The sequence below is a fragment of the Peromyscus californicus genome, unplaced genomic scaffold (assembly GCF_007827085.1).
Source record: "Peromyscus californicus insignis strain IS unplaced genomic scaffold, ASM782708v3 Scaffold_19__1_contigs__length_69161282, whole genome shotgun sequence".
NCBI lineage: Eukaryota > Metazoa > Chordata > Mammalia > Rodentia > Cricetidae > Peromyscus > Peromyscus californicus.
This window is the reverse complement of record NW_026294491.1, coordinates 59,500,641-59,528,324: the sequence shown is the minus strand read 5'-3', so window position 1 is coordinate 59,528,324 and position 27,684 is coordinate 59,500,641. Positions and strand designations below refer to the sequence as shown.

At 45.8% G+C, this 27,684-nt stretch overlaps 1 protein-coding gene across 1 annotated transcript in view; it reads left to right on the top strand.

The window, feature by feature from the left end:
- Window positions 1-25,367, top strand: part of Runx2 (RUNX family transcription factor 2) — a 130,119-nt gene extending 104,752 nt beyond the window's left edge. The window contains 2 exon segments of the mRNA XM_052745404.1: window positions 19,529-19,594; window positions 21,173-25,367. Coding sequence (XP_052601364.1) covers window positions 19,529-19,594; window positions 21,173-21,651 — 545 coding nt within the window. The 3' untranslated portion in view covers window positions 21,652-25,367.
- Window positions 25,368-27,684: the final 2,317 nt, after the last annotated feature.

Here is a 27,684-nt window from a genome sequence, read left to right as displayed (position 1 = left end):
CAGGGTTTCTCTCTGTAGCCCTGGCTGTCCCAGAACTCACTCTGTAGACCAGGCTAGCCTTTAACTCATAGAGATCCACCTGCCTCTTCCTTCTGAGTGCTGGGATTAAAGGTGTGCACCACCATGCATTCCCCTTTAACTGCTGAGTCAACTCAAGTCCCATAAAAATATTTCTTAACGTAACTTATTGCCAGTGTTAATTCACTCATCCCTTGAACCTATTCTACTCATAGGAGGGAAACTGATGAACAGGGCAGATGACTTTTGTATTGTCAGATGGCATAGTGACTAAACACTCAGCCCCGGGAACTTACTTCTGCATCCCATCGACAGTGAGGACACTTAGCTCATTTAGGCCAGAGCAGTGGTAAAGCCAGATTTCAGCGCAACGAAAGGCAATTGACAAGGTGCATTCTGGGACGGAAATGGTATTGTATGCACTTCCTCTTAAGTGCAGGTCATGTGTTTTCAGATCTCTCATAGGTTTACATACCAGTTCCTTTGGCTGCCTTTAAGACCAGCACGTAGGTGTGGCTAAGCTGCCTCTGCTAGTGCTCACTAGTCGACCATGCTGGGAGCATGTGGCAATGCTCAGGAAGCGAGGGGAACCCTGGGTAAGGAGCTAATAGTGACTTCGAGTTGGCCTCCTCCATTTGAGAAAGTCGCAGCGGGGTGAGTGTCGCCATGTGAGTGTCAGGGATAGGACTCAAAAGGTGGGGGTGTATCCTCAGTAGAAGGGCCTTGAACTCAGAAGAGTTAGGACCTGACATTGTTCTAAGCAGGACCTCATCGCTACAAGCTAAAAACGAAAGGAGAAGGTTTAGATTGGCAGGGCTCCAGTAGCAAGCTCCAGTCCCCCTCAGGTTCTTTGTGCCCCGAAGAGATTTTCCTCAAGATGACAAAAGTTTCATGACCAAGGTACTTGCGACCCAGCTGAGAACCTGTGTTCGGTTCCCAGGTCCCCTGTGGTTAAAGGAGAGAACTGACTCCCACAAGCTGTCCCCTGGTTTCTATCTCTGAGCCATTGTACACACACACACACACACACACACACACACACACACACACACACACACACTAAAGTAAAGGAATGTAACGCAAAATGAGACAATATTCTTTCTCCTAGAACCTCCAGTTGGGGTCTATTAGTTGCTTTCTCCCTGTTGTGACAAATACCTGACTTTAGCTCCTGGTTCAGAAGGGTTCCTGCCGTCATGGTGGGAAGCTGTGGTGGGTGGGGCCAGAGGCAGCTGGTCACAAAGCATCTGTACTCAGGGGTCAGATGAGTTCAGGTGCTCAGCTCACTTTCTCCTCTAGACCCCAGCACATGGAGTAGTACCCCTGACACACAGTTAGGGCGGCTTTCTCCATCTCAACCAACCCAGAAATTCTCCCACAAACATGCCCTGAGGTTCGCACCTTGTGAACCTGTCAAGGCACAGCTTGTCAAGTTGACAATCAGAACCAGCCATCCAAGACAGTGAAAGAGAGTTTCAGCTTAAAAGAGAGAAAAAAATAAAGAAAAAGGCAAAACCAGCATGGCAAGTAGAAGATAGAGTCACCCAAGAAGACAGAGCAAAATGCAAAGCCTGGGTGACCTATCGGAAAGGGTTGTTTCTCTCAGTGAGCCAGGATGTGTACATGTTGTCGGTACAGGCGTGAGTATTAACTTCCCTCCTCCTAAGATGGGGAACTGGACTTGCCCGTTGAGTCCCACCCCAAATATCAGGCTTTGGTACTGACCCTTCTCTATGTCACTGCAAAAGGAACAAGTAAAGATCTGCTCTAAGGAGCCTTAAAGTAGGAAACCGAAGATGTGTTGTTTCACTCTTTGTAGACTTTATTTTGTATTCTTACTTTTAAGATGTATGTATGTATGTGTGTATGTATGTATGTATATATGTATGTGTGTGTGTGTTTGTGGTTTTATAGTTACTAGCATGAATGTGTGTGTTTTGTGCATGGGGGTGTGCATAGAGGCCCAAGGTTGACATCAGGCATTTTCACAATCACTCTTCACTTTTATTTAAATTTTTTATTGCTTGCGTTTCATATAGCAATATGATAAAATTTATTCATTTTCACCCCAGTCCCTTCTCTTAACCCCCCTCTCCCACTACCATCCCTTTTCTCACCTTTAGTTTTTTGAGATGGGATCGCTCACAAACTGGCTAGGCTGGCTGGCCGATGAGCTTCAGAGATCTGCCCATGTGTTTCTCCCTCTGCCTTTCACACCGTGGTTATGGGCATACTGCCTGGCTTTGTGCATGTGTTCTGGGGATCCAAACTCATGGCTTTCTGCTTGTTTGGCAAGCCCTTTACTGACGATCCATCTCCCCAGCCGTCTTGTAGGTCTACAAGCTGCTGTTTGAAGTGTAGGCTTTAGCCTTGCAGAGCTGTGACTTACGCCTGCAGGTCCCCCAACCACAGGTCCCCCCAGGAGGGAGGGTCCATTGCATCGTTCTGTTCCTTTTTCATCATTTCTGTTTCTTCCAAGTGAACGTGTCCTAAAAGAATCTAACATTTTAAAAAAGGTTAAAGTTCAAACTGCAAGGCACAGAACTTAGGGCTAAAGGTTTGAAAAGAATCTTTCTAAAGGACTTATACCAACAGATAAAGGTGTAGCAGAAGAACACATCTCGGAGCCATTCATGTTGAGAACAGTTACCTAGGAACGAGGCAGGCAAATGTAGGCTCCGATCCTCGCAAGCCATACACAGATGAGCATGGAGGGAAAACAGGAGGATAGGGAGATTGGTAGACAGAGATCCTGCTTGTATGCCCAGACACATCACACTGCTCTTGATGAGGCCAAGGGCCCTAGGGTTCACGGGCAAGCACTTTCAGGCAGCCTGTCAAGCTGCTGTCTTCTGAGAATGCTCCCCAGAGTTGGTCCAGTCAGGGAGGGCAGAGATTGGGGGTACAGCAGAACCTGGAGAAAGATCCTGAGGATCTACCGGGAAGAAGAAGGCATTTTCAGCCCTAATTCAGGAACTTTATAGAGTTAGAAAATTGAAAAGACCCAAGACACTCAGGCCATCAGAAATGATAGCATTCCTAATCATGTAAACCTTAGAGATAAACACAAAGCACCTAAGAGAAGTGGATTGTAGAGAAAAATAGGAAGAATCATCATAGCCACTAAATAACACTCAGTCCACAGAAAAGCTTAGTACATTTGAGCCCTGGTGTCCAAGAGGTTCTGGAACCCTCTGTGAATACCACAGATGCCCATTCCTTTATATAAAATGGTGTCCTGCTTGCCTGTGACCTGCTCACGTGTTCCTGCGTAAGCAATTTCCAGATTACTTGCACTATGTTGTAGAATGTAAATGCTATGTAAATAATTGTTTTGGCTGTATTTGGGGACAATGGTGTCTGAGTAAGCAATAGAAAAATTATGGGACTGGGGAAATGGCTCAGCAGTAAAGAGTATTTGCTTCTTGCAGAGGACCCTGGTTTGGTTCCTAGCACCAATGCCAGACAGCTCACGAAATGCCTGGAGCTTCAGCTCCAGGGGGTTCTGATACCGTCCTATGGCCTCTTAAAGCACCCACATACACGTGGTGTACATCCTGACACACAACTAAAAATAAAATGTAAAAATAGCCTTTTTTGTTGTTGTTGCATGGATGCAGACCCAAGGGTGGGGAGGACCAAGTGTGTTTCTGTTCACATGGTGCCCCACTTTCTTAGACATGACTCCATTTAATTGGCACAGCAGCTTCCTGGGGGATTGATATTCTCATAGTCTGTATTGTGCTGCTAGGGAGTCGGGGCTCCAAGACCTCAAGAGACTTGTCGAGGGCCACACAGTGACAGGGAAGGAGAATCGAGATGCGGTGACAAGTCTTAGGTTTTAAACGTGTTTTTTACTATTCTTTTTCCCCCCATAGGAGTTTCCATTTCAGATCTAAGTGTGTGTGTGTGTGTGTGTGTGTGTGTGTGTGTGTGTGTTGTATCCATGCCCATGCATGCTCAGACATCATTCTGCCGTTCTGCAGGTGTCCCTTTCTGCCATTTGGGTTGACACAGCATCTCTCATTGCCCTGGAGCTTTGCTCCCCAGGCTCTCTGATAGCTGGCTGGTGAGCTCCAGGGATCCCCATGGTTCCCTCTCCCATCTTCCCATTGCTAGGGTTACAAGCACACATTACTGCACCCACCTTTTACTTGGGTGCTCGTGAGGCGAACGCTTCAGTGACTGAGGCATCTCCCCAGCCACAGGGCCACACTGTTGACGAAGCTCCAGCCCCGGGGGCGGCATCTTAGGAGGACTTAGCGTCCCCCTCTTCTTTCCAGGCCACACCTGGATTATACCAGCAGGAAAGTAGCCTGCGGTCCTGCCAGAAATGGGTTCCAGGACCCTTAGATGGGTCACACCCACTCTATCTCTAACCAGACACGGTGGTGGGAATAATCTACCACTCGGTTTTCCAAACATGGTATTTAGTTGCAAAGATTTAAAATATACATAGGAATGAAATCTGAAACTGTAAAGTCTATGTTTTTATATGTGGGGTGAAGAAACTCAAAGTCTCTTAAATTATGCATAACACTATATATATATATATATATATATATATATATGTCCCTGTGGGAGTTGAGACCATCGACATAAAATCATTTATTTAAAATAGTTCCAATCAAAGCACTTTGCTTGAAGAACATAGAACAGTGAGAAGAAATGGCTCACACCATTTGGTCTGCATGCTACCTTTGACTCGGAAAGGTTTCCTTAGAAAAGGAGTCGTGGACTGGACAACTTCTGGGACTCTGTTCTCCCTTTCCACCATGTGGGGCCTGGGGCTGGAACCCGGGTCATTGGGCTTGGTGGCGGCATCTCGCCAAGTCATCTTCCCATTTCCTTTTGGCCCATGTTACACGCTTGGTTAACAATTAGATGTTTTTATTTTGTAGCATGAAAACCTGGGTGTTTTTTTGCACGGTGGATCTGTTGTTAATTGATTGCCTCATCTGAAATGTTAATACTGTTTTTAGTAAATGTGGACCATTCTTGACAAGTGTAGTGTGTCTGGTAGAATTGTTAACGGTACGTTGAGGAGTCTCATGGTTGTCCATTGTGTAGTAGAGTGAAATTCCCACCTCTCTTAATGAGGAATCTTGGGGGCCCCAAAGGGGCTGGGCTCCTCCATTCTGACCTTTGCTTGGACAGGATCAGGGACCATGTCCTGTGGTGCGCCACCCTTACAGGCTGTGGGCATTCTTTCCATGGCTGAACACAGCCATGGCGACCCAATGAAAAGAGAGAACTCACCTGGAATTAGCCCATTCTTACCTTTTTCCACCCTGACAGGAAGATCTGTGAAGACATAAGATGTGCATGTGGTTTATGCATACATGTGTGTGAATGTGGCACTTGCAGAGGCCAAAAGAGAACGCCGGTGGCCTGCTCTCTTTCCACCTCATTCCTTTGAGAGGGAGAGCCTCTCGCTGAACCTGGAGCTAAGGTGGCAGCCAGCCAACAAGCCCCAGGAATTCTCTTGTCTCTGCTGCCCCACAGCTCTGGGGTTAAGGCATGGACGTGGCTATAGCTGACTGTCTAATAGGTTCTGGATCTGAACTCAGCTCCTCACACATATCAAGCAAGCACTTTTACAACCTGAGCATTCTTGATAGCCACAGGAACAGATGTTTGCCCTGTGGCTTAGCAGCACAGTCTCTCTGGAGCTGTGTGGGGCCATATCTAGTGTGGGCCCAGTGGACATTATTCTGACTGTGAGAGAATAGGAGCTGGGTTTTGATCTTAGTAGACAGAGATTGCTCACTGTTTGAAGAGCCACTACTGACTGCTCTGCACTTGTCTCTTGTCCCACAATCCCACAAGAATAGACCAGCCCCTTCCCCCTCATTAAAACAAGCAACACCTCAATCCACCGTCAGGTATGTCTGTTTATCCTTGGGAGACAGAGGGCTTCATGTCTCAAAGACACACAAGAGATCATGAGCAGCCACCAACAGATGTTGATGGTCCATTGGTGGCGAGTTTACTGGTACAGCACCAAGAATAAACACTGAATAAAGCCCTTTGGAGGTGTGTGTGTGTGTGTGTGTGTGTGTGTGTGTGTGTGTGTGTGTGTGTGTGTGTGTGCTGACTGTGGAATGTTATCAAGTGAAGAGAAAGTGAAAGTCCCATTTGGAGGCTAGTATTTATTTATCTCCTACAAAAAGGAGAATTTCATTACTTGACTTTTGCTGTTTGAAGGCTTTTGCCAAATGCTTAACAATCTGTAGGACTCAATTTCTCATTTAAAAAGAAAAAGATCACTCTGAGAACAAGGGTCCATGTAACTAAGATGTGTTTGTTTTTGTTTAAGTCATTCAGAAGGGAAATCTTCTCTTGTCCATTGTTAAAAGAGAGGTTTCAATCAAAGGAGAAGTCTCCTTATTCTAAAATATACAAACAGTTCTTTGAAATGGATGCCAAATCAAACTCTAAAAGGGACGTTTTTCTTGCAGAAGTTTTGAGTTAATTCTGTGTGCAGGGCTTGAGTGGAAAACTTTGAGACTGTTGGAGTGAGCTGCAGTAACGCCACACTTAGCTTCCGAAGTTATGGCTTTGCTTGCTGGAGTCCCGGCCTCCTGTCCCGGGCCTCTTCTCCCTGGTTTTAGGCTAAATTTTAGTGACACTGGGAAAAGAATCCTTTCAGATTAAGTCAAATTTTCAGTTAAATAGAAGGTGATATTTTGGTTTCTGATGTCAATGGATCTAAATAGCCACATGAGAAGCCATACCAGGTCTCATGGGGAATTTTTTTGTTTGTTTGTTTGTTCCTGGTTTTGTTTTGTTTCATTTTTGGGGACAAGGACAAGTTAGATAGTCCAGGCTGGCTTCCAATTTGTCATCCTCCTGCCTCATCTGCCTGAGTGCTGGAGTTATAGGTGTGCGTTGCTATGGCTGGTTAAATGGTTCTCTGTTGTCCTGGTTACTTTTCATCAACTTGACGCCAGCTAGAGTTATCTGGGAATAGAAACCTCAGTTGAGAGTATGCAATATGCCTCCTTCAGATTGGCCTGTAGGCAAGTCTGTGGGAGTATTGTCTTGATTAAAGGTTGATATAGAAGGTCCCAGGCCATTGTGGGTGGTGCTACCTCTGAGCCGGGGGTCCCGAATTGTATAAAAAGAAAGGCTAGCACATTATGGGGAGTGAGCAGTGTTCCTGCATGGTCACGGCTTCCGTCTCTGCTTCCGTCTTCAGCTTCGCATCCCTTCCCTAACTCCCCTTGATGATGGAGTGCCACCTGTAAGGTGAAACCAACCCTTTCCTCTCCAAGTGGCTTCTGGCTGTGGTGTTTATCACGTCAATAGAAAGCAGATGAGGATGCCTGTTTGGAAAGAAATTCTGCGTGACCTCCTATCAGGAATTCTATTTGCACAGAAGTACTATAGATGCCAACAGAGTAAGCCCAGTGTGGAAAGGGGCACTAACAATGCTGTCCCACCAGTAACTAGTTGGGTCGTGGATGGGTCCTTCCTTTCTTGACAAAGGCTTACTGTCACTGTTTCCTGCCATACCTGCCTCATAGGCTTTTTGTGAGGATTAAGCCAGATACATGTAAAAACAGTGAAAGTTCTTGAAACAGGTGAATGTGAGATCTCATATTTATATGTAATTATAACTTTTGAGAGTCAGTGTTGGTGTGAGACCTGATTGTTTCCTGAGGCTGACGTCAAAGGATGAGTTGTCTGTAGGATAAGTGAGCAAGGCAAGAGATACCGTGTGGAACTGGGGGGGGGTGCAGGATATCTGTGGGTGCAGTGTAACTTAGGTGTGCATACCCAAGCAGCTGTAATGGCAGCTAGCAACACAGGAAGAAGACAGACGGTACACAGAAATCGCCACAGGACAAGGGTTTGCCATGCCACCCTTTTTACCCTTGTGGATGTGATATTGTTCATGTTTCTCGAAGAAAGTCTTCAAGGTGTCCAAAGGAAGTGGGACAGGGTTCTGATTCCAAAAGAGCGTAGACCAGTAGAGATGGCGAGGTGGTTTTTGTCCCTCTGCATGTCTATACAGGGTACAAGTGGAGACTCCAAGAATCATGGAGGAAGGTGAGGACGCTAGGGCCCATGAAATGTAGGAGGGAGCTCCCAGTACGAAGGGATGGTGAGGCAGATTTGAAGGACTTTGCAATTTCAAGAGGAGAGGAGTGTACAAGGGCAGAAGAAATGATCAACCAAGGCAAGTAGGACCTGATGAGCAGGCCTGTAATCCTAACTTACCAAGGCCAGGAAGAGTCCCTCAGGACAATGAAGTTCAATTCCCCCAGGAGCCTACTGAGTGAGTTGAAGGACTGCAGGGTGAATGATGAAGGCCCTGTCTCAAAATATAGAGTAAAAGAGGACTAGGGATAGATAGCTCAGTGGTAGAGTGCTTGCCTAGCATGTGGAAGGCCCCAGGTTCAATCCCCAGTGCTGAGGAAGGGAGGGAGGGGAGGAGGGAGGCCAAGGCCAAGGAAGTGGGAAAATGTCGGTGCTAGGGAAAATGGAAAGGGTCCAGTTTGACTGTAGTACCTGGAGCATACAATCCACAAATGAGAATGAGGAAGAAGGGTGGTCATCTGGTTCAGGGTCTGGATCTGGCGCTTTGGGCAATTTGGGCTGTCCTGCATGCACTAAGGTCTGGGTGGCTCATCACCATGCTAAGCCCTCCTAGACTATCTCGGAAAACTGTAGGTTGGCTTTTGTGTGATTCCACCTGCCATCTGGAGCCAACTCCATCTCCTGGCCTGTCTTGTGGATCAGTGTGAGGGTAGTTGGAAGGTGTCTTAGTTACTTTTCTATGGCTATGATAAAAACACCATGACCAAGGCAACTTATAGAAGAAAGAGTTTATTGGGCTTATGGTTCCAGAGGGTGACGGTTCATCCTGGCAAGGAGAGCAGGCAACAGACATGGCAGCTGGAACTGGAAGCTGCGCGCTCACATCTCAGACCACAAACAGGAAACAGAGCTAACTTGGAACGTGGCATGTGGCTTTTGAAACCTCAAAGTGACACACTTCCTCTCACAAGGCCACACCTCCCAAGCCTCCCAAAACAGCACCAGTAACTGGGGACCAAGTATTCAGATGCCTGAGAATTATGGGGGACATCTCATTCAAACTATTCCAGAGTGCTAGTCTGAGGCTGGGTTGGGCTTTGATGTAGAGGGGCCACTTTATAAGACAAAGATGTCAAAATCTATCCCCCAAATACAGTCTGTGGAAATGGTGCAGTGGAAAGAGCCTCCTTCCCTTGCCACATGTCTCTCTTCCCAGGCAGAGTCTTTATAAACTATTTTGGTTGGCTCCTGGGGCTGAGTGTGTGGGGTTAATAAGGAAATTCAGCGTTCAGAGTCTCCATTCCTGGGTTTCCTAGCTTGCACCCGACAATTAGTAACAGGTAAGAAAGAGAGAAGCTTGCTCTTCGTGTGCTTTCACTGTTTTCCAATGACAAGAGCCAGCCAGCCTAAGCACTATAAGACATGATTTACTTCAGCTCACACAGGACATCAGTGATATGGACAATATCCAGATTCCGGGGCAGGGTTAAGGATGGCAAGAAGATGGCGGATATCAGCTCCCCAAGCCACATCTATCCTGGCTCCCTTCTCTCAATTGCCCCCAGAGTCTATCAAGACCTCTTCATCCTCAGCCTTAGCCAGTCTATCAGAATTGACTTGATCTGGTTACTACAAGGGAGCCGGGCCACACAGGTCTAGGGTCAGGTGCTGGGCCACTAGGTACTTGTCTGTACCTTTAAGTTTGTCATTCAGAAAATGGGGTTGGTGACACTGTCTCCTCCCATGGAAGATTTACTCACGTGATGTCAGTGGCAGGGGTTTCACAGAAGTCATCCCAGATGCTGACCAGAGCTGTGCCAGTGGCGTCTTAGACCCATCCATCTAAGCCAGCCTCCGCTCGCCCCATGGGTTGCTGTGAATATCAGATCCCTTAAAGGGACTCATGCGGCTGGGGAAAAGCAAATCACCAGACTGTGTTGGCTGAGCCATCACCAGATCTGATTCCCACCATCACCAGGCAATGACAGGTCAGAGCATTCCTTCACCACGGCTTTGGGCTTGTGACCAGGCTTGAAAGAAATGCTGCTTAAACTTTTCCAGGGCAGTACCCCGAAGGGCAAATGAAAACCCAGGACTCCTTCACCATGCTTTCCCCAGCCGACTGGCATCCACAATTCCCCCTAAGTAGAGTATTTTCAAATCTCACATTTTATCTAAAAATTTATGTGAAGCTTTTGTTGGTTTGTTTTTAATATAATTTAACTCACTAATATCACGTAGGTGCCCTGTTAGAAGCCTCCCCACGTGTCTCCTTCTCCTGTTCAGCTAAGCTTCGGTGGCTAATAGATAACATGCCAACCAGTTTCATAAATTTCTACTTTTAATACAGTCCAAGTTACCTCTAGCTCAAACCACGGTAAAGTACCAGACTGCCCTCTCTGAATTCTAGCTCATAAAAAAAAAAAATTCTTAGGAACAATTTATCATTTAGTTGCAATTTTTAAAAATATTCTTAATTGACCACGTGCTATCTATCAAATAAGAGCTGGTCTTGCAGCCTCTGCCTCCCGCCCCTGCTCCCCTCCTCCTTGCGCCCCTTCGTGTGGGCATGCGCACTGCTCTGCTTTCTGCCAGGATGTCAGAAAATTAATTACGCCACTCGGGGTAGATAGCATCACAGGAAAGCCGCGCCAGATTCAAGATAAGATTACCGATATAGAAGCTGTTATTTTTAGGGGTTAAAGACTATTGCTTTCCAATCTCTCTGCCTCCTTTTCCCAGTTCCTCCCGTTTTAATCGTGGCTCCATGTTTTCGTAGCCATAACTCATTAGTGGTTTTTAATTTTTCTGAAACTGAAATAGGGTCTGAAAGGGTGGATTTGCCCCCTTTTTCCTCCTCCCACCCCTCTTTTTTTCCTGGCTAATCGGGGGAACGCAACCACATCTGAAGCCACTTGGCTCATTATGAATTTCATGGAAACTGATTCTCTGAAAGTGTTTCCATATGTGTGTTCCCAATATATCCCATCCTCTCTAAATGGGAGCTCAGACGTGTGCATGGGCTGGAAATGGCTTCAGGATGTGACAGAGCAGTCATATGACTCGCGGCACCGTGGGTGGCCCCTTCTGAAAGACAGGGTGTCCTGGGTGCTGGCTTCCTTCCTGCAGTGGATCTGGTTTCAAAGACTATCCACCGTTCCTTTAAAATGTTCCTAATCAAGGCCTAGCGAGATCTTTCCCCTCTTCCCTTCCCAATTCTCCACCCTCACAGCCTTTAGCTCCTTCCTTCTCTGCCCTGGGTCCCTGGATACACACACACACACACACACACACACACACACACACACACACACACACACACACATGCGCGCACACACACGTCTTCTACCGTCTGCCCCCTTTCCCTTTCACAAAGCGGAAGAGGATTATTCTTGCAATATCCTTAAAATTGGGGTGGGTTTAAAGAATAGTTGTGTTTCTCAAGATTGCCAGGGTGCCCGGCTCTCGCGCCCCTCCTCCCTTCGGATCAGCGGGTCTGTCTGAATTTGTGAGTATGCTGTGGAAAGCACAGATTATTACAACACTGAGAACAAATATTTACACTGGAGATTGAGGCCCTTTTTTGTGGATAAAACTATGGAGCTTGCTAGTCCTTTTATTGTCTTAAGGGTTGGTTCCATCTCTCGTTCTACTGTTCTCTTTAGCGCGGTCCTTAGAATTTCCCTAAAATGTGTGCTTTCCTACTTACTAGGTAATGAAGCTAAGTCAAATGTTGTGTTGCTTAGTCATGTTTAGAATGAGGGCATCAATTCGGGGACAACTGATATAAATCCCTTTAGAATCTAAGTGTGAAAATGCAAAGTAATATTTTATGCCTAGTCTAAATCTGATTTTTGGATCGTGTCTTCTGGAGACCAGATTAGTGTCGCTTGTTGAGCTGTATTTCTGAAGCACTCGTCTTTCCCATGAGGTATTAGATAGAGTCTAAAGGAAGGATGTGTTGGTGAAGTGCCTGTCCTGGAAGCATAGGGTTCAGGATCTGGATTCAGATCCTGAGCACACGCGTGAAAGTCTACTCTGGGGGAGGTAGGAACATGTGGGTCCCTTGAACTCATTGGCTGGCCAGCCCAGCCAAATCGATGAGCTCCACATTCAGAGGGAGACTCTGTTTCAAAAACATAGAGTGGAAAGTGACTGAGAAAGATAGTCAAAGTCAATCTCTGGCTTCGACTTGCACGTAGGCATATTCACCTGCACACACACACACACACACACACACACACACACACACACACACACACACACCAAGATAAAGTTCAGTTCCTTAATATGCTTTATTTCTCTAAGTTAACTACAAAGTTTCTAAAAAACTTTGCACATAAGTAAAAGCCATTGCACATCAAAATTAACCAGGCCCAAAGTCTGTACAACTTAATGAACTTCTATACAGTTAGAATTGGCATTCAGAATGGAAGTTGTGAAACTTCACATTAAATGTTACACTTTTAATATTGAATAAATTTTATGCACTTATCCACTATCAAAACCAAAAAAAATCCATGATGGAATTAGACCTAGAAAAACAATTAGCTTTCTATCCTTTTGTAACTTGTGTCCATGGCCTGCATTCGGTTCTCCTCGTCCCCTCATATGTAGCTTGTTTTATTTCTTCATGTTATACTGTACCCATGTGTACACTTGTTTCCATACATACATACATTATTGTCTACAGTCCACATGAGAATGGAAATACAATTTCTTTTTGAGAGCATGTGACCTTACTTAATAATATACATTCTAAGTCCATTCATTTTCTTTCAAATTTTTAAATTTCATTTTTTAGAGTTAAGTAGTATTCCACGATCTTTATCTATATCTATATCTATATCTATCTCTCTCTCTCTCTCTCTCTCTCTCTCTCTCTATATATATATATATATATATATATATATATATATATATATATATATATATATATATGTTCCATTATCCATTCGTCTGTTTATAGATAACTAGGTTGATTCCAGTTCTTTTCTATAGTGAATAAAGCGGCAGTAAACATGGATATGGTAGGGTATGGATGGAGCTCTCTGGTGTACACCCAGCAGAGAAGTAGCTGGGTCAGATGGTAAAGGAAAAATACCTATCTAAAAACAATGTTAATGTCAATGGCCATGTTTTAATCTAAATGGCATGGTATACTTTCTAGACACAAATATTCGTGGGATGCTTGATAAGAAAGTAGTACAAATTTGTACACCATGGGAGGGGGTGTTCTGTGGCCATGAGTTCTGCAGTTGGTGTTTGCTTGGTCTGGGAACCCTGAAGGGGTAGCCACAGAAAAGCTCACCGGAGAGCCCCAAGTTTGTGCCCCTCAGCAGGAAGCATGTGCATCCCGAGGAGCAGGGAGACAAGATGTCTGAGTGTAGAACACTACTCTCCATGCACACGCAGGCTCGCTCTCATTTTCACACATTCTTTGCACGGTAACTGGGCAATGTCTCACCAGAGGTAGTGGACCCATCTGCACGTGGCGAAGGGTGGTCTTCTGGGGTTGCTACCTTGGCTTGAAAAGGGAGACATGGAAGTGGAAGAGTCCCTTCTCCCTGGTGGTTCTACAGAACACAGACCCTGAGCTGTTCCCCACCATCACTTTCTGTCTTATCAGGTGGCAGAGAGGAAGGAGTGTGTTGGGTCTGGAGAAGGAGGCCACTTTGGAGTCCCTGCTGCCCCTGCCCCTCATGGACCCACAGACTCCCATGTCTTATCTGTCAAAACCATCTATGATTCATTCTCTTGTTTTGTTCTTTCCTTATCCCTCCAATTCTAGCTATGGAATCTAGGGTCTTTGCAAGTGAGGTGAGTGCTTTTACCATGGAGCTACACTCATCAATGACACTTGGGATCCCCCCCATCAATGGTGCTTGATTGAGCTCCACCCATCAATGGCACTTGATTGAGCTCCACCCATCCATGATGCTTGATTGAGTTCCACCCATCCATGGTGCTTGATTGAGCTCCACCCATTAATGGTGCTTGTTTGGTTGAGCTCCACCCATCAATGGCACTTGATTGAGCTCCCATCAAGGATGATTAATGACTCTGAAATACTGGCTGTCTACACAAGTGCAGACATTCAGAAAGTTTCAAATTTTGTCTTCATTACCTTACTGATTCCATATAAACACCATGACTTTAATGGCAGCAATGGGCCCAAGCTCAGAGCAGGGACAAGGGTGGTAAGTGCGCGTTTCTGGTCCGATTCTGCCCCATCCCCCTGTTTCATCTCTTCCCCAGGGTCTGCCCAGTATGGAGCTCGATGCATACTGGTCCTGAGGTAGGGCGGGTGTCAGGAAGGAAGCAACAGCATGCTAGTAAAACAGGAACATCTGTTTCTTAGTGGCAAATGTCGCTGGGCAGGGGCTCCGTCTGAAGTATGAGGTCAGGTGATGTGACGGTGGCTAAGAATATCTTGGTGTCCATTTTAAGGAGCATTTAACAAGATTTTAGGTATGAAATGCACTTAAATTACATTTTAGACTTGATGTCAGCATTGATTAGGTTTTTTTCGTTTGTTTTGTTTTTCTGGTTTTTTTTTTTAATAGTTTTATTTTTTTTTGTTAAGACAGTATCTCCCTATGTAACCAGCCTAAGCTAAACTGGCCTCCGACTCACTATGTTGTCTCCTCTGGACTCAAACTCATGGTGATCTTCCATATACCTCAGCCTCGTGAATCCTGAGATTACAGACATGAGCCACCCCAAAACTTGTTAAAAACAGGTTTAATCATCACTTTTATGTACGTGCAAATTGTGTGGCTGCATGAGTTTGTGTGTACTGTGTGTGTGTGCAGGTGCCCTTGAGGCCAGAGGGTGTCAGACCCCCTTGAACTGGCATTACGGGTGGGCTCTCTTGTATATGAGCCACCTCTCCAGCCCTCCCTAGTGTTTTCGATGCCCGATTCTTACTGTGTTGCGATTGTTCTGGCCGTGTCACAGAGATGCTGATGCCTAAGCTCATTCACTTACTTGTTTTTACATCCAACCACTCATTTTTTTTTTTTTTTATTTGAAGCTCTTACAATCTACTAGGTTCCGGGAGGGAATGTGAGAGGAAAATAAATCAGCTGCCATCCAAAGCTGACTCAAGTTGGAGAGAACAGCCTAAGAGACAGCTAATAACTCACTGGAGTCGCGAACAAGGGCTCAAAAGAGTGCTGCTGTTGGAAGAGAAGCGAAATAGGAAGTTGTTATGTAAGCAGGCAGTGGGATGGGCAGCCCAAGCGCTGAAGCGCTGAAGCGGAAGGAGCCCATGCAGAGCAGAGGACAGCAGCCCTGTGTAGGTCTCGTGTGGTCTGTGTTCCTGGGAAGGATGTCTCAGGTTAATAAAAAGTTCATGAGCTTCATTGGAGATTTGCTGAAGCAGTAACTCCTGCCGTGTAGCCGGCCCCAAAGTATCTCTGAAATTAACAGCTGGCTGCCAGGTCGCGGGCTTTTCATGTCCCACAATGGTGTCCTTCCCCGCAAGCATGGGCTCTGGATCTAACTGAGCGTCCAGTTAGATCCCAGGCGCTCAGGGTTTCTTCTCCTCCTTCAGCTGGGGTGTGTCGGTTCTGCTTAACGTTTAGTGGAGAAGCTGACATGCCCCGTTTCTCTGCTGACACCCCTTAGTGACAAATGCTTCCTCTACTGTCCTCCAAGTCCAGTTTCTTTTGATTGTGAAGACCTCCTTGCCTGTTTCCAGTCAACAATTGTTTAGTGAAGGTCTACTAAATGATACATGTGTCCTAAAGATAGAGCTTAGAAATGGAGATTATTAGCTCCTGGGCTGTAGCTCTGTAGCTCAGTGGTAGAGCACTTGTCTAGCATGCCTGAGGCTGTAGGTTTGATCCCCGGTACTTTAAAAAAGGGAAGAGGGCCAGAGAGATAGTTCAGTACCAATGGCCTCTTTCAGCCATCATGGGTACCCACACATGTGTAGCACACACACACACACACACACACACACACACACACACACACACACACACACACACAAAATGAGTAAGTAATTTTTAAAAAAGAAAGACTGAGTATTCCCATTAGTAAGCACTGATGGGGAGAGATCCGTGCCTTCAACAGCTGTCTTTACTTGTGAGTCAGACGTGATCCAGGGTAAGTAGCATTGGAAAGCAGCACATGAAAGACCTAGAGCAGATGATTAGGGGCCTGGAAAGGCACGTTCAAAGGTTCTCTTGTATTCCTCTTGTCTGGGTTTCACACACTTTCCCCTTCTCTGAAGACTCCAGAAACCTGACGAGGTAGAGAGCCTGCTGCCTTTCCTCTCCCAGATCTCGCAGGGCGAGGCGGGGTGGTTTTACTTTTAACATTGGTTTTGTTTTTCTTTGGACCTCACGGGCATTATATTAGTGTATTCTTCCCAGTTTGTATCAGCCTGTGAGGGGCGGCCGCTCCTGCCTCTGCTGCTTCCACCAGCAAGGCTCTTAACGTTGTTCTTCCTCCTTGAGGCAGCTAAGATTGTTTGCAAGCTGTCCAGCTCCAGCTGTGGCTGGGAGTGGAGACAGCAGCTTTGGAATGGAGTGCATCTGTAGGAAGTGAGGAGATCCCGGGGGATGGAGCCTGTGACCTTGATTCCCATTCTTCTTGTACCCTGAGAACTGAAACTGGTTGCTAACTGTTTATCAGATTAGATCAACAATGTGGCCAGAGTGGAGCACTAAGAGGGTTCCCCCAAATGGTAATTATCACTGGGGGGACACTGAGATCCAAAAAGAGTCTACTTAAGTAGTTTCCAGTTGGACAAATACAGTGAGAGAAATGGGGAGGGGGGCTGTGGTTGGCTCAGCCAGATTCTTCCAGGGTAAAACAGACTGCTTGTCCGCTCTTAGGAGTCAAAGGTGTCTGTCTGCTGGCTCTGCCTCCTTCCCTGTGCCCCACGGTGTGGGAATGCTGCTTGAGTGACTGGCTTCAGCTTCCCTAACTGTCAAGTGTAGATTAGATGACAATCCATCTCGAGTTTAGACTTTCCCATCAGAGTACTTTGACCAGCAGAAGGAGGTCTGTGGCTAACTTGGGAGATCAGGGGACATAACAATGTCATAGGTACATTTTTTTTGTTGTTGTTTTTAAGACAGCCTTAGCTGTCCTGGAACTCACTCTGTAAACCAGGCTGCTATCAAACTCACAGAGATCTGCCTGCCTCTGCCTCCTGAGTGCTGGGATCAAAGATGTACGCCACTACTGCCCAGCTGATAGGTCCAAAGCTTTGGGGAAATCATTTTTATTTCTCCAAAAGTTCAGTCTCCTCCCTGACACAGTTTTCAGGTTTACTTTGTGGTGTTGCCGCTCCATCCCCAGGTTGAGTCAAACCAGCCTATCAGGAAGATGCGTCATCATCTTGGAGTTTCACTAACTCCTGTCAGCCCACCAGGCACTTGAAACACCATTTTGAAACTTTGATTTTGTTGTGAGATAGGGATCTCAGCCCTGTAGCTGGAACTAGCCTGAAACTCACTATATAGTCCAGATTGGCCTCAAGCATGCCGTAAGTCTTACTTTAGCCTCCTTAGTGCTGGGATTACAGGCTTAAACTGTGCCCCTCTCCACACCCCAGGTTAATTTTGAAACTCTTAGAACCAGGTCTCATGTGGATAGTAGAACCCTCAATTCCCTGGCAGTTTCCATTTTTCAGCACAGTTTAGTGTATCTTGTCCACGGACAAGATTATATATACATGGACACCAGCAAAAAGAATGACCTTAGCTTTATTTACTCGATAGACTATAGCTGGCGCTTTAAGATGTTTGGGTTGTCCTGAGGTTACAGGCCTGTCACTATGGGGTGGGGTAGGGTGGGTTTGCACGTACAAAATTAGATGGGCATACCAGTCCAAGCTTTCATCTTGTGGGCATTTTTAACAAGCCAAATTGACATTTTCCATAGTCAATTCAGTATGTGTTTTTAAAGTTTTTTTGTTTCTTTTTTTTTTTTTTTTTAAAGTTTGTGACTGTAATGTGGCTGATGACACAAAGGAGCAGTGTCATTGTCAAAATCACCCAAAAAAGGAGGTGAGGAAGAAAGCCACACCACTCATACAAGAGAGAGTACAAATTTGGGTGCAGACCTATTCAGGGAGAGATATGTAGTTACATCTCTTCCCTCTGAAACAATGATTATAAATAAATTGAGGTTTCTGTTAGGACCGCCCCCCCCCACCCACCATACATGAAAAGTCCCTGTTTCTTCCTCCCCAATACATTGCAGTCAGCTTCAGAAATAACGCCTGCTAACATAAAATGCCTGAGCAGATTCCGGAAAAGGCTGTTGTTCACAGATTACAAAGAATCTCTTCTAGTTCTTTTATGTCTACTTTAGTTCACACAGTCAAGAAAGAGTTGATCCTCAAGATATCACAGTCGCAAAGAAGTGACTGGCCAGCGTCCCGTGGTTTTCCATGAAGACCAATGAACCCCAACCCGAGCTCATTCATTGAGAGATGACTGTCAGTTTGTGTTAGTTAACGTCTCTAAAACCCAAAGCTACAGCGCTCTTGGCATATGTTGCTGAGCAATAAAAACATCAGCAAAATGTAGCAGCTAAAATAGAGGTGTGTGGTACGAGTAAATACAAAGCCATATCAGTGTTTACTAGCAGGGTCCCCCATAAAGAGTTTTAATGAGATTTCTGCATCAAAATAAGCGAAGCCATATGGAATTTTAATTATTCCTAAAACATAGTTTTAAGGAAAAAAAATACATGTTAGAAGCCTTTTAAAAAAACATTAGCATGCCTATCTGTGTGTGAAGTCTGTGCTTCTTTGAGGGGCAAATGTTGATGTTTTAAGTGCGGCTTCTTTCCGTTTTAAACTACTACAGTTCTTCTGGCTTTTTTCATGTGCTCTGGGTACTGAACTTAATGCACATGGAAGTGGCCTGCCTGTATCTATTAGGCTGGCCCCTCAACTTCACCTAAATGCTGTGGGGCAAGAAGACTGCTGAGGACCACCTGTGGCCTCTGCTTGGGGTCTGTATTGTTTGTGGCAGTCCATAAATGGGGAGGAAGGGTAGCTGGGGGTGGGGGCGGCGGGGGGGGGGGGCGTAGGGAGGTGGGTATGCTCATCTGCTCCCATTTCTGATTCTCACAGCCTCATTACCTCCACCTTCTAAAACTCAGGCTTGTCAGAATGTCATTTAGGGGGAGGGGTGAGGGAGAGACCAGTCCCGGGAAGAGGGGTTTATAAAAAGCAGACCCTAAGCGCCTGGCTGCATGCATGTTAGTTTGGCATCTTGAAAGTGTTTGCTTCTGGTATTGGAGGCAGCTCATTTGCTGGGCACCTTCTGCAGACGGGGGTCAGCGGGTTCTGGGATGTCACTACCAAGGGATGGGAACCCCCACCCCCACCCCAAGGCCATTGTTTCTCCTCCTGCCTTGGAATCAATGCCGTAGACCAGATGTCAATGCTAGAGCTGGAAGGGAACTTAGAGCTCGTCCCCTCCTTTTCCAGATGATGATACTGCCACCTCTGACTTCTGCCTCTGGCCTTCCTCTCTCAGCAAGAAGAGCCAGGCAGGTGAGACTTCACAATCCTGGGGGGCTGGGCTGGGCTGTCTGAGGGCTACTGTCTTCTGGTTTGTGAGAAAAAAAGGGTTTGTTAACCCCATGTTGCTTTCAAGCAGTTACTTTGTATGACACATGCATTTCACGCCCTGAATCCCAGCTCCTGGTGAAGATTTACAACCAATGTGCAGTTTTACAAACACCAACCACCCTCTGATAGGCCCTTTCAAGACACTCTCTTGAATGATCCCTTCAGACTATCCCAGGAGAAAGGCTGAGGACAAATTGGGCGCAGGGACAGTTAAGGTCTTCAAGCATTGCTCAGCACTTTCCCTTACAGCCAAAACCTGTAGCAAAAGCAGATACAGGAAATGCAAGTCAGGAAGCGAGGGGAAACTTAGGCATCACAATCTTAGCAAGAGACGTTGGTGTTACAAAAGGCCTTGCCTTAATCCTGTCAGTTCTAGAAAACTACAAGGAACCCCAACATCACAGCTATGAGCTTTACCCAGTGCAGACAACTAGTTTCCACATGCAGAGAAAGTCTCCAGCTGTGCTCTCAGGAGTTAGACGGCAGAGGGGTCTGCTGAGGAGGCACACTGGCAGCTCCAGATGTGAAAGTTCTAGGGGAAGGCATATCTGCTTCTAGGCTTTAAAGCGCCCAAAGCTCGCTGTAGTGCACGGCACAGGCAGTCGTCAGGGAACCCTCCATTTAATCTCTCCGAGGCTTGACGCCTGTACCAAAGCTGCTGTGGGCACCTGGCCTAAATCAGGTCCTGTGCCGCTCATCAACACTCTGAAATTCAGTGACAGTCAAGGTCCTCACACCCCCCTCCACTCCACCCTCCCACGCACCCCACCCCACCCTCCCTCTCAATACCTTCTTACTTAGTTTATGACTCAAGGGAGAATTTCTGAGGACTCCACTCTCCCCGACACCCCCAGAAAAGCAAGATAGTGTTAGATTACATCGAAATCTGCTGTGATTTCACAGTGACTAGGATGAGAATTGTAACAAGATCTTAAATTCTTTCAAAGGTTAAAAAATAGTAGGAATATGTTGAGGAAATCTGTTAGACGTGCTTTTCTTAACAAAGAAGCCCCTGCCCCCGCAAAGGGGTACAATAATAAATCTTTGGAGTTTGTTTACATCGAGTTAGGAAAAAAAAAATCAATGGATCTGATTGAGTAAAAGTTTCACTTCAGATACCCGAAATGCAGTAAGAAACCAAAAGGGAGGGGAGGGGAGGGGTGTCAATGAAGACCCAGCCTTACAGTCTGGTGAGTGAGCCTGTGGCTGGATGCTGGCTTGGCTTCCACACAGGGTCTAGCACATATTTGGCTTTTAAAAGCCCTTGGGGATTTCTGGAGGTGGAGAACTTAAGGATAAATGTCATTGAGACAGACGGTGATGTGGGGAAAGCTGAAGCCCGAGGTGAGCAGTGCGTTTGAAAATCTGTTGGTGACTTGCTGTTCCTCGGGAGAAAGCTAAAGTTTTCTTCTTCTTCTTTTTTAATCTTGTAAAAATTCTATCATTTTAATTGATATTTACAGATGTTTCCCCTTCCCCATCTTCTGTTATAATTTTTAGGTGCTTCAGAACTGGGCCCTTTTTCAGACCCCAGGCAGTTCCCAAGCATTTCATCCCTCACTGAGAACCGCTTCTCCAACCCACGAATGCACTACCCAGCCACCTTTACTTACACCCCGCCAGTCACGTCAGGCATGTCCCTCGGCATGTCCGCCACCACCCACTACCACACCTACCTGCCACCACCCTACCCCGGCTCTTCCCAAAGCCAGAGTGGACCCTTCCAGACCAGCAGCACTCCATATCTCTACTATGGCACTTCGTCAGCGTCCTATCAGTTCCCCATGGTACCGGGAGGGGACCGGTCTCCTTCCAGAATGCTTCCGCCATGCACCACCACCTCGAATGGCAGCACGCTATTAAATCCAAATTTGCCTAACCAGAATGATGGTGTTGACGCTGATGGAAGCCACAGCAGTTCCCCAACTGTTTTGAATTCTAGTGGCAGAATGGATGAATCTGTTTGGCGACCATATTGAAATTCCTCAGCTGTGGCCCAGCGGCATCCAGGGGCCACACCCCACATGTGTTAATATATACATATATAAAGAGAGTGCATATATATGTATATTGATTAGCTATCTAGAAGATTTCTCATTCACTCCCTAGTCATGATCTTGCAACCCTAAGAGGGTAGAGACAGTCATAACTGGGTCTCGTTTTGTTTACTATTTAAGATGTCCCTTTTACCAGGGAACAGATGGTCAAAGGTGTTGTTGTCTGGTCTGTTTTCATCAGTAACTTGTTCCTATGCCAATTCAGAGAGGTGGACTCCGGGTTCAGGAGGAAGAAGAGCCAAGCCACTTCCTCCCTGTACTCTGAAACCTCACGCTGCGGCTGTGTGGGGGCCGGTGCACTCTGCAGACCAGCTTTCAAAGCCAGTGTGGTGCACTCAGGAAGGGATGAGAGGTAGCATGGATGCCGCCGCCTCCGCCGCCGCATCCAGTGCTGTCCCTTCTGATGCCTGCTCCAAAGTTTGCCTGCAGACTTGCTGCAGGTACTCATTTGAACTTTTGAGTTCACTTATTTTTTTCCTACTCTAAGAAAGTGACTTCAGAAATACTGATCAGGATAGATTATTTTATTTTACTTTTTTATAGTTCCCTCATGTCCCCCATTTAACCAAAAAGAAATCCTCCCAACTACCCTCTCCTCTCCTCCCTCTATGCAAAACTGAAGATGGCAATACCTTATTATAGCCATAATGATATAGTGTTTGAGTTGGCTGTGTGTTATTTGTTTTTCTTTTTTTTTTAAATTATGAATATGTGTAAAATCTGAGGTAACTTGCTAACGTGAATGGTCATATAACTTTAAAGATATATTTATAATTATTTAATGACATTTGGACCTTTGGAACATTTCTTAGTGTAATGATATGTTGACTTCGGTCTCTAAAAGTGCCTTTTCTTAAATAACAAATTTATTCAGTGGGCTAGAGCCATATCTGAAATATTGCTAAGCAATTTCAATTCCTTCAGGCACAATGTGATTTTTGAAGATAATTTCCACCTCCAAATATTTTAGTTGTAGTTTGTTTTTGTGATGTATGAAGGGAATGCTATATTTCATTCTTTCAGGTCTTTGATTGCCTCTGACACAGCTTTTTGCCTTTTAAAGCAATAATTAGGGATTTAAAAAAAACAAAAACAAAACAACCATGGCCCTGAAGCCCTTTAACACTTCATGTGGCCCCTTTACCAGCATGAAATGCTGGAGACATGTGGTTTCCTAATTTCCTTCTTTTTGGGGTGGGGATGGTGGTGGCATGGTCATTATGGCTCTTGTCATATTAAAAAGCTAAGCACAAGTGAATAACTGCAGAAACGTGTTCTGTGGTCTCAGAGTTAAGCAAAACTGTAAATTGCAGGCTTCCTAGTTGAGGACCTAGTCAGCTGAAAGCCACATGTGTGGTAAGGGCTCAGTCACAACATGTATAGTGTAGGGAAGCGCAGACACACCAGGACCCTGCACCTACCAGCCTTACCACACAGTCATTCAGGGGAACCCCAAGTGCCTTACCCAAGGAGGGCCCCCAGCAGCTTTCCAAGGAGCAGAACAAAGTCACTGTCCTAGGGGAGCTGGTCAGCTGAATAGCGACCTGTAGCTGATGTCAGTAGACACAGTCTGTGGGGACCTCCACGAATCCTTCCATATTATGGGTTCCCACTAGGGAGGGTCAAGAGCAGGGAAGGCCATGTACCTACCAATTGGCATTTGCCATAGTGTGAATTTGAGATCCAGCCCGCCCAGAGGATGCACTTTCATTGTTCCAGGGGCCTTGCAGCCAATCCCTGAGTGTGAATCCTTAATCCAACCCAGGGATCTTTCAAGGACACCAGACAAATTCTGCACAGGTGGGGTGGGGTGGGGGCCACCTTCATTTCAATCCCGAGTCATCCCAAGGAGAGCTCTGCAGACATTTGTCTCGGGCCTCTAGACCCCGCAGCTCTCTGTTCCTTCTCAGGTTGACCTTTGTCCCAATGTGGGACAGTCTGGGGGCAGGTGGATCTGTGTGTGCCTCCAGTCTGGGTTTTCCTTAGCATTCACCCTGACTCCTTCTGGTACAAATGGGGGGGAACCTCCCACCAAACCAAAACACTTTGCCTTCTAAAGGTTGTATACCAAGTATGTTCAGCTAGATAAGCCACTTTGTGTGTCTTCAGATGGAAGTCGTAACGGAGGCTATTTATTGTGTGTGGTAGCTTGAAGCACACCACTGTCCATGGGTTTGTCTGACACCTATTTCAGAGCACTTACAAAGGCCAGTGTCTGGTCACACTCTTCAGTTTCCATTAGTTGACAGGAAAATGTTACCATTGGTGCCAGCTGCACCCTATTTAATTGTTTAAAAAGGGTACTATATTTGTACATCGTTTTTTAACGTTAAAGGGCTTCTTAAAGTTTACAGTACACATAGTAGGGGACTAGAGAGGATGTGTTAGTGCCCAAATGTTATCACAGTGGCTGCAGGCAGCAACCCTGAAACACTTTTGAAAACAAACTGTTTCCCTTCATCCTCCCTTTGAGAAAAATTCAAGTATTTCTCTCCACCTTTCGGCCACCTCACTGGGTGTCTCCCGTTACTTAGAACACATTCTTTTCTTCTGTTTTTTGGACTAGGGTTTAAAATCCCCTTCCTGTTCCCTTGTCTCTCAACTGCTCCATTTGCACTGGGTCACATGTATGATTTGTGGTTTTAAGACCAAAGCAATGTCTTATTACTTCTGGAACCATCTATATGTGCTAGCCCCATCCCCCTGACCCCACCCCAGTTCTCGAAGGAGCACAGACATCACTGGGATTCATGGTATGACCCACACAGCTAGATTTTAGAATAACACTCTCCAGTTGTCTCAGAAATTTTAACCTAGGCCAGAGTTCAGAACAGGCAGCATGGTTTTCATTGTAGGTTAGGGAGTGAGAGACTTCACAGGTTAACTACTGTTGGCTCTCTAAACTGTTTCCTCCTTTACCTAGGGACCCTTGAGAAATAGAGAGAGAAACATCTCCACACCATTAGACTGTCCATTGTAGATTCAGAAGGGAGGAGCCATGTTGGGGGTTCCCTCCACTCCAAGGAAAGGGACTGACTGACCTAGAGATAGAAAGCATTAGCAGAAGTAATTATATGCACAGTATTTGAGAAAATAATAGACAATAAAAGACGATTCTTCCAAACTTTGAATTTGTTGTTCTTAAAAAAGATAATGCACCTAAAACAAAGATTTTTTTCCTATGTGAGAACTTTCTTAGTTGTCTGTTTACTTCATGTTTACAAATAATTGTTTGTTTTTTAATGCCGTACTTTAAAAATATACCAGCCAAAAACATAACGTACAGTAATTTCTTAGGTATGCTGAATAAAATTCCATGTCTTTTGATATACCTACCATTCTTAGATTTCTGTGGAACAACAAAAAAAAATTGTAGCATTTTGTGTAAATACAGCTTTTGTTTTTATTTTTTATTTCTCTGATTGCTATTGCCCAAGATTTGCTTTCCATACACGTATTGTACAAATTCTGCTTTGTGCCACAGGTCATGATTGTGGATGAGTTTACTCGGAACTTCAAAGGGACTATTTGTATTGTATGTTGCAACTGTAAATTGAATTATTTGGCATTTTTCCCTCATGATTGTAATATTAATTTGAAGTTTGAATTTAATTTTCAATAAAAAGGCTTTTTTTGTTTTTTTGTTTTGTTTTGTTTTGTTATGTGTGTATCCTGGGTCTTTTCTCATTCATGTCTGACATCTGCTCCCGCCTGCACCTCCCAGGATGTACCCGAGCTAGGTAAAAGCAGAGGTCCTTTACTCCTCGTGAGAGGGGGAACATCGTCATCGTGAGCACTGTGCTCTTGTTTGTCCTGTATCTTTAGGAGCAGGCAGAAACTCTGGCCATCAACGTGTTTTTAGCGTCTGAGTCTGGAGGAGGGGGTGCCCATGCCATCCTGCTGCAAAGCCCCTGAATTCAGCTCTGGAGGAGTCCAGGTGGATAGACCTCTGAGAACAGGAATTGGACCCAACAATTGACCAGCCCTCTTCCCAGCTCTAGTCAGATCCCAGGCAGCCCAGATAGAGAAAGTTGTCCATTTTCCTTCCCATATCTCTTTTTGAGTCTTTAGAAATAAAAACTGAAGTCTAGTTGTGATTAAAATGGACCTTGGCCTGGAGGACTTCCACCTCAGAAGCTTTCTTCTAGGGAGCCTAACTGTATTTTGAGGATTTTCTTGGGTGGGGGTGGGGCAGTGCTTATTTTTAGTAAATTCTTCCCTTTCCATGAGGCTGAGTAGTTACTTGTTTCCTGGCCCGGCTGTTTTGACTTACCACAGTTCTAATGTCGGGGTCCAGAGACCCTGGTGTAGAGACGCTGAATCACTGGCCACATCGGCCTCTTTATCCCAGCAGGGTAGAGGCCTCCCCTAAAAGGGCTGTGCCCGGAGAAATCTTGGAAGCAAATTATTCCTAAGGGGAGGAGCCATCCTAGAAGAACATGGCTGAGCTTTGGCCAGAGAATTTGTGTGTAGCTCTTTCAAGACACATAGTTATTTACATAAATTAAACATTTCCGTGGGTTTTAAAGGCTCAGGGGAGGTGGGCACAGAGGCAGTCAGTCTCTTGTTTTGTTCCAGCCACATCACTTCACTCCTCTGAACCTTGAGTTTCTTGCCCACATCTAAACCTTGACTTCAACATTTCAGGCCAGACAGTTCTCTGTGTATCCAGAGCCTTGTGGGTTATTTATCAGTAGCTACAACCTCTACCTACTGGATACCCAGAGTACCTCTCAATCCCGACCACCAAAAGTACCTCTAGGCATTACCAAATGGGCAACATCTCCAGGAGTTGGAGGCTGGAAGCTTTGACTTTTGTGGAACTGGTATGGGGGTATAACTGAGCAGGTGGGAGGGGATGCTGCCCACTAAGCCAGGGCCACCAGCAGAAGAATTAAGGGCTTCCCATACACATGTGGTCCTTTATCCATCCCTTCGCCTAACAGACGTCAGGGATGGGATGGAGTAGGAGAATGCTCCTGGCTCAGCTGCACATTCTCTCTTCTCTCTGCCGCCTCTCAGCTGCTCAGAAGTCTGCTGCGAGGCCAGTACTTCCTCTGGCTCCTCTGCTCTCTCATTGCAACAGCAGGCAGAAGAAGAAAGAGTTCTCCAATGCTTCTGACCCCTCGTGTCCCAAATATTTAATCATGAGACATTTCTGTGAGAGTGGGAGTTTCCTGTTAACTCAATCCCAGCCGAGACTGGCCCAATAAACACCTTAGCTCTCTGTTACAGAGTTTATTTGGCTGGGAAATGGGTATTGCCATGTAAACAGGAAGCCCCCTGAAGTTATTATCTACAGATGTGGTTGAAGAGCCACATGTTTGTATTTATGAGACTTGAAAACAGTCTGGAAAGCAAGGGAGAATGTCGGGGAGCCCTTGGTCACAGCGAGCACAGGTTTCACAGCAACAAAAGGCACACGGCCCCCGACCCACTCCTTTTGAGAATGAATGATGAGCAGTAAAGACACAACCAAGAGCCACCGTGAAAACAGGGACCAACTCCTCCGAGGAAGCCACTACCTCTATCTGTGTTATCAGGTTAGAGGCAGGGCGTTGTGGCCTCCGTCCCAGCTCTGAGAAAATCAGTTGAGAGACCATTCAAGAAAACAGCGTACTGGGGCCTCTGCAAAAGTGGGCATCTTAGAACAGCATTGCAGCCTGAGATTTTTTTCAGGGAAGGTGGGGGACTATTTTTCTGACTCCTGTGATTTCAGTGGTATCACCAGCTCACCCACGCAAGGCCATGAATGCTCACACGTTTGCTCCCAGAGTCAGCGCTGAAGGACCAGTCTACCCTGCGTGCACCCAGGAATACTTACCTACGCACACTGCAATGTGTTCCCCTCACCCATGACTCTCCTCTTCATTTCTGGGCTGTCTCCTTGGTCTTGGAGTTGTTTAAGAAAGGCCAGATAGGAACTGCCATTTAAATTTGGGGCTCTGAGCAAAG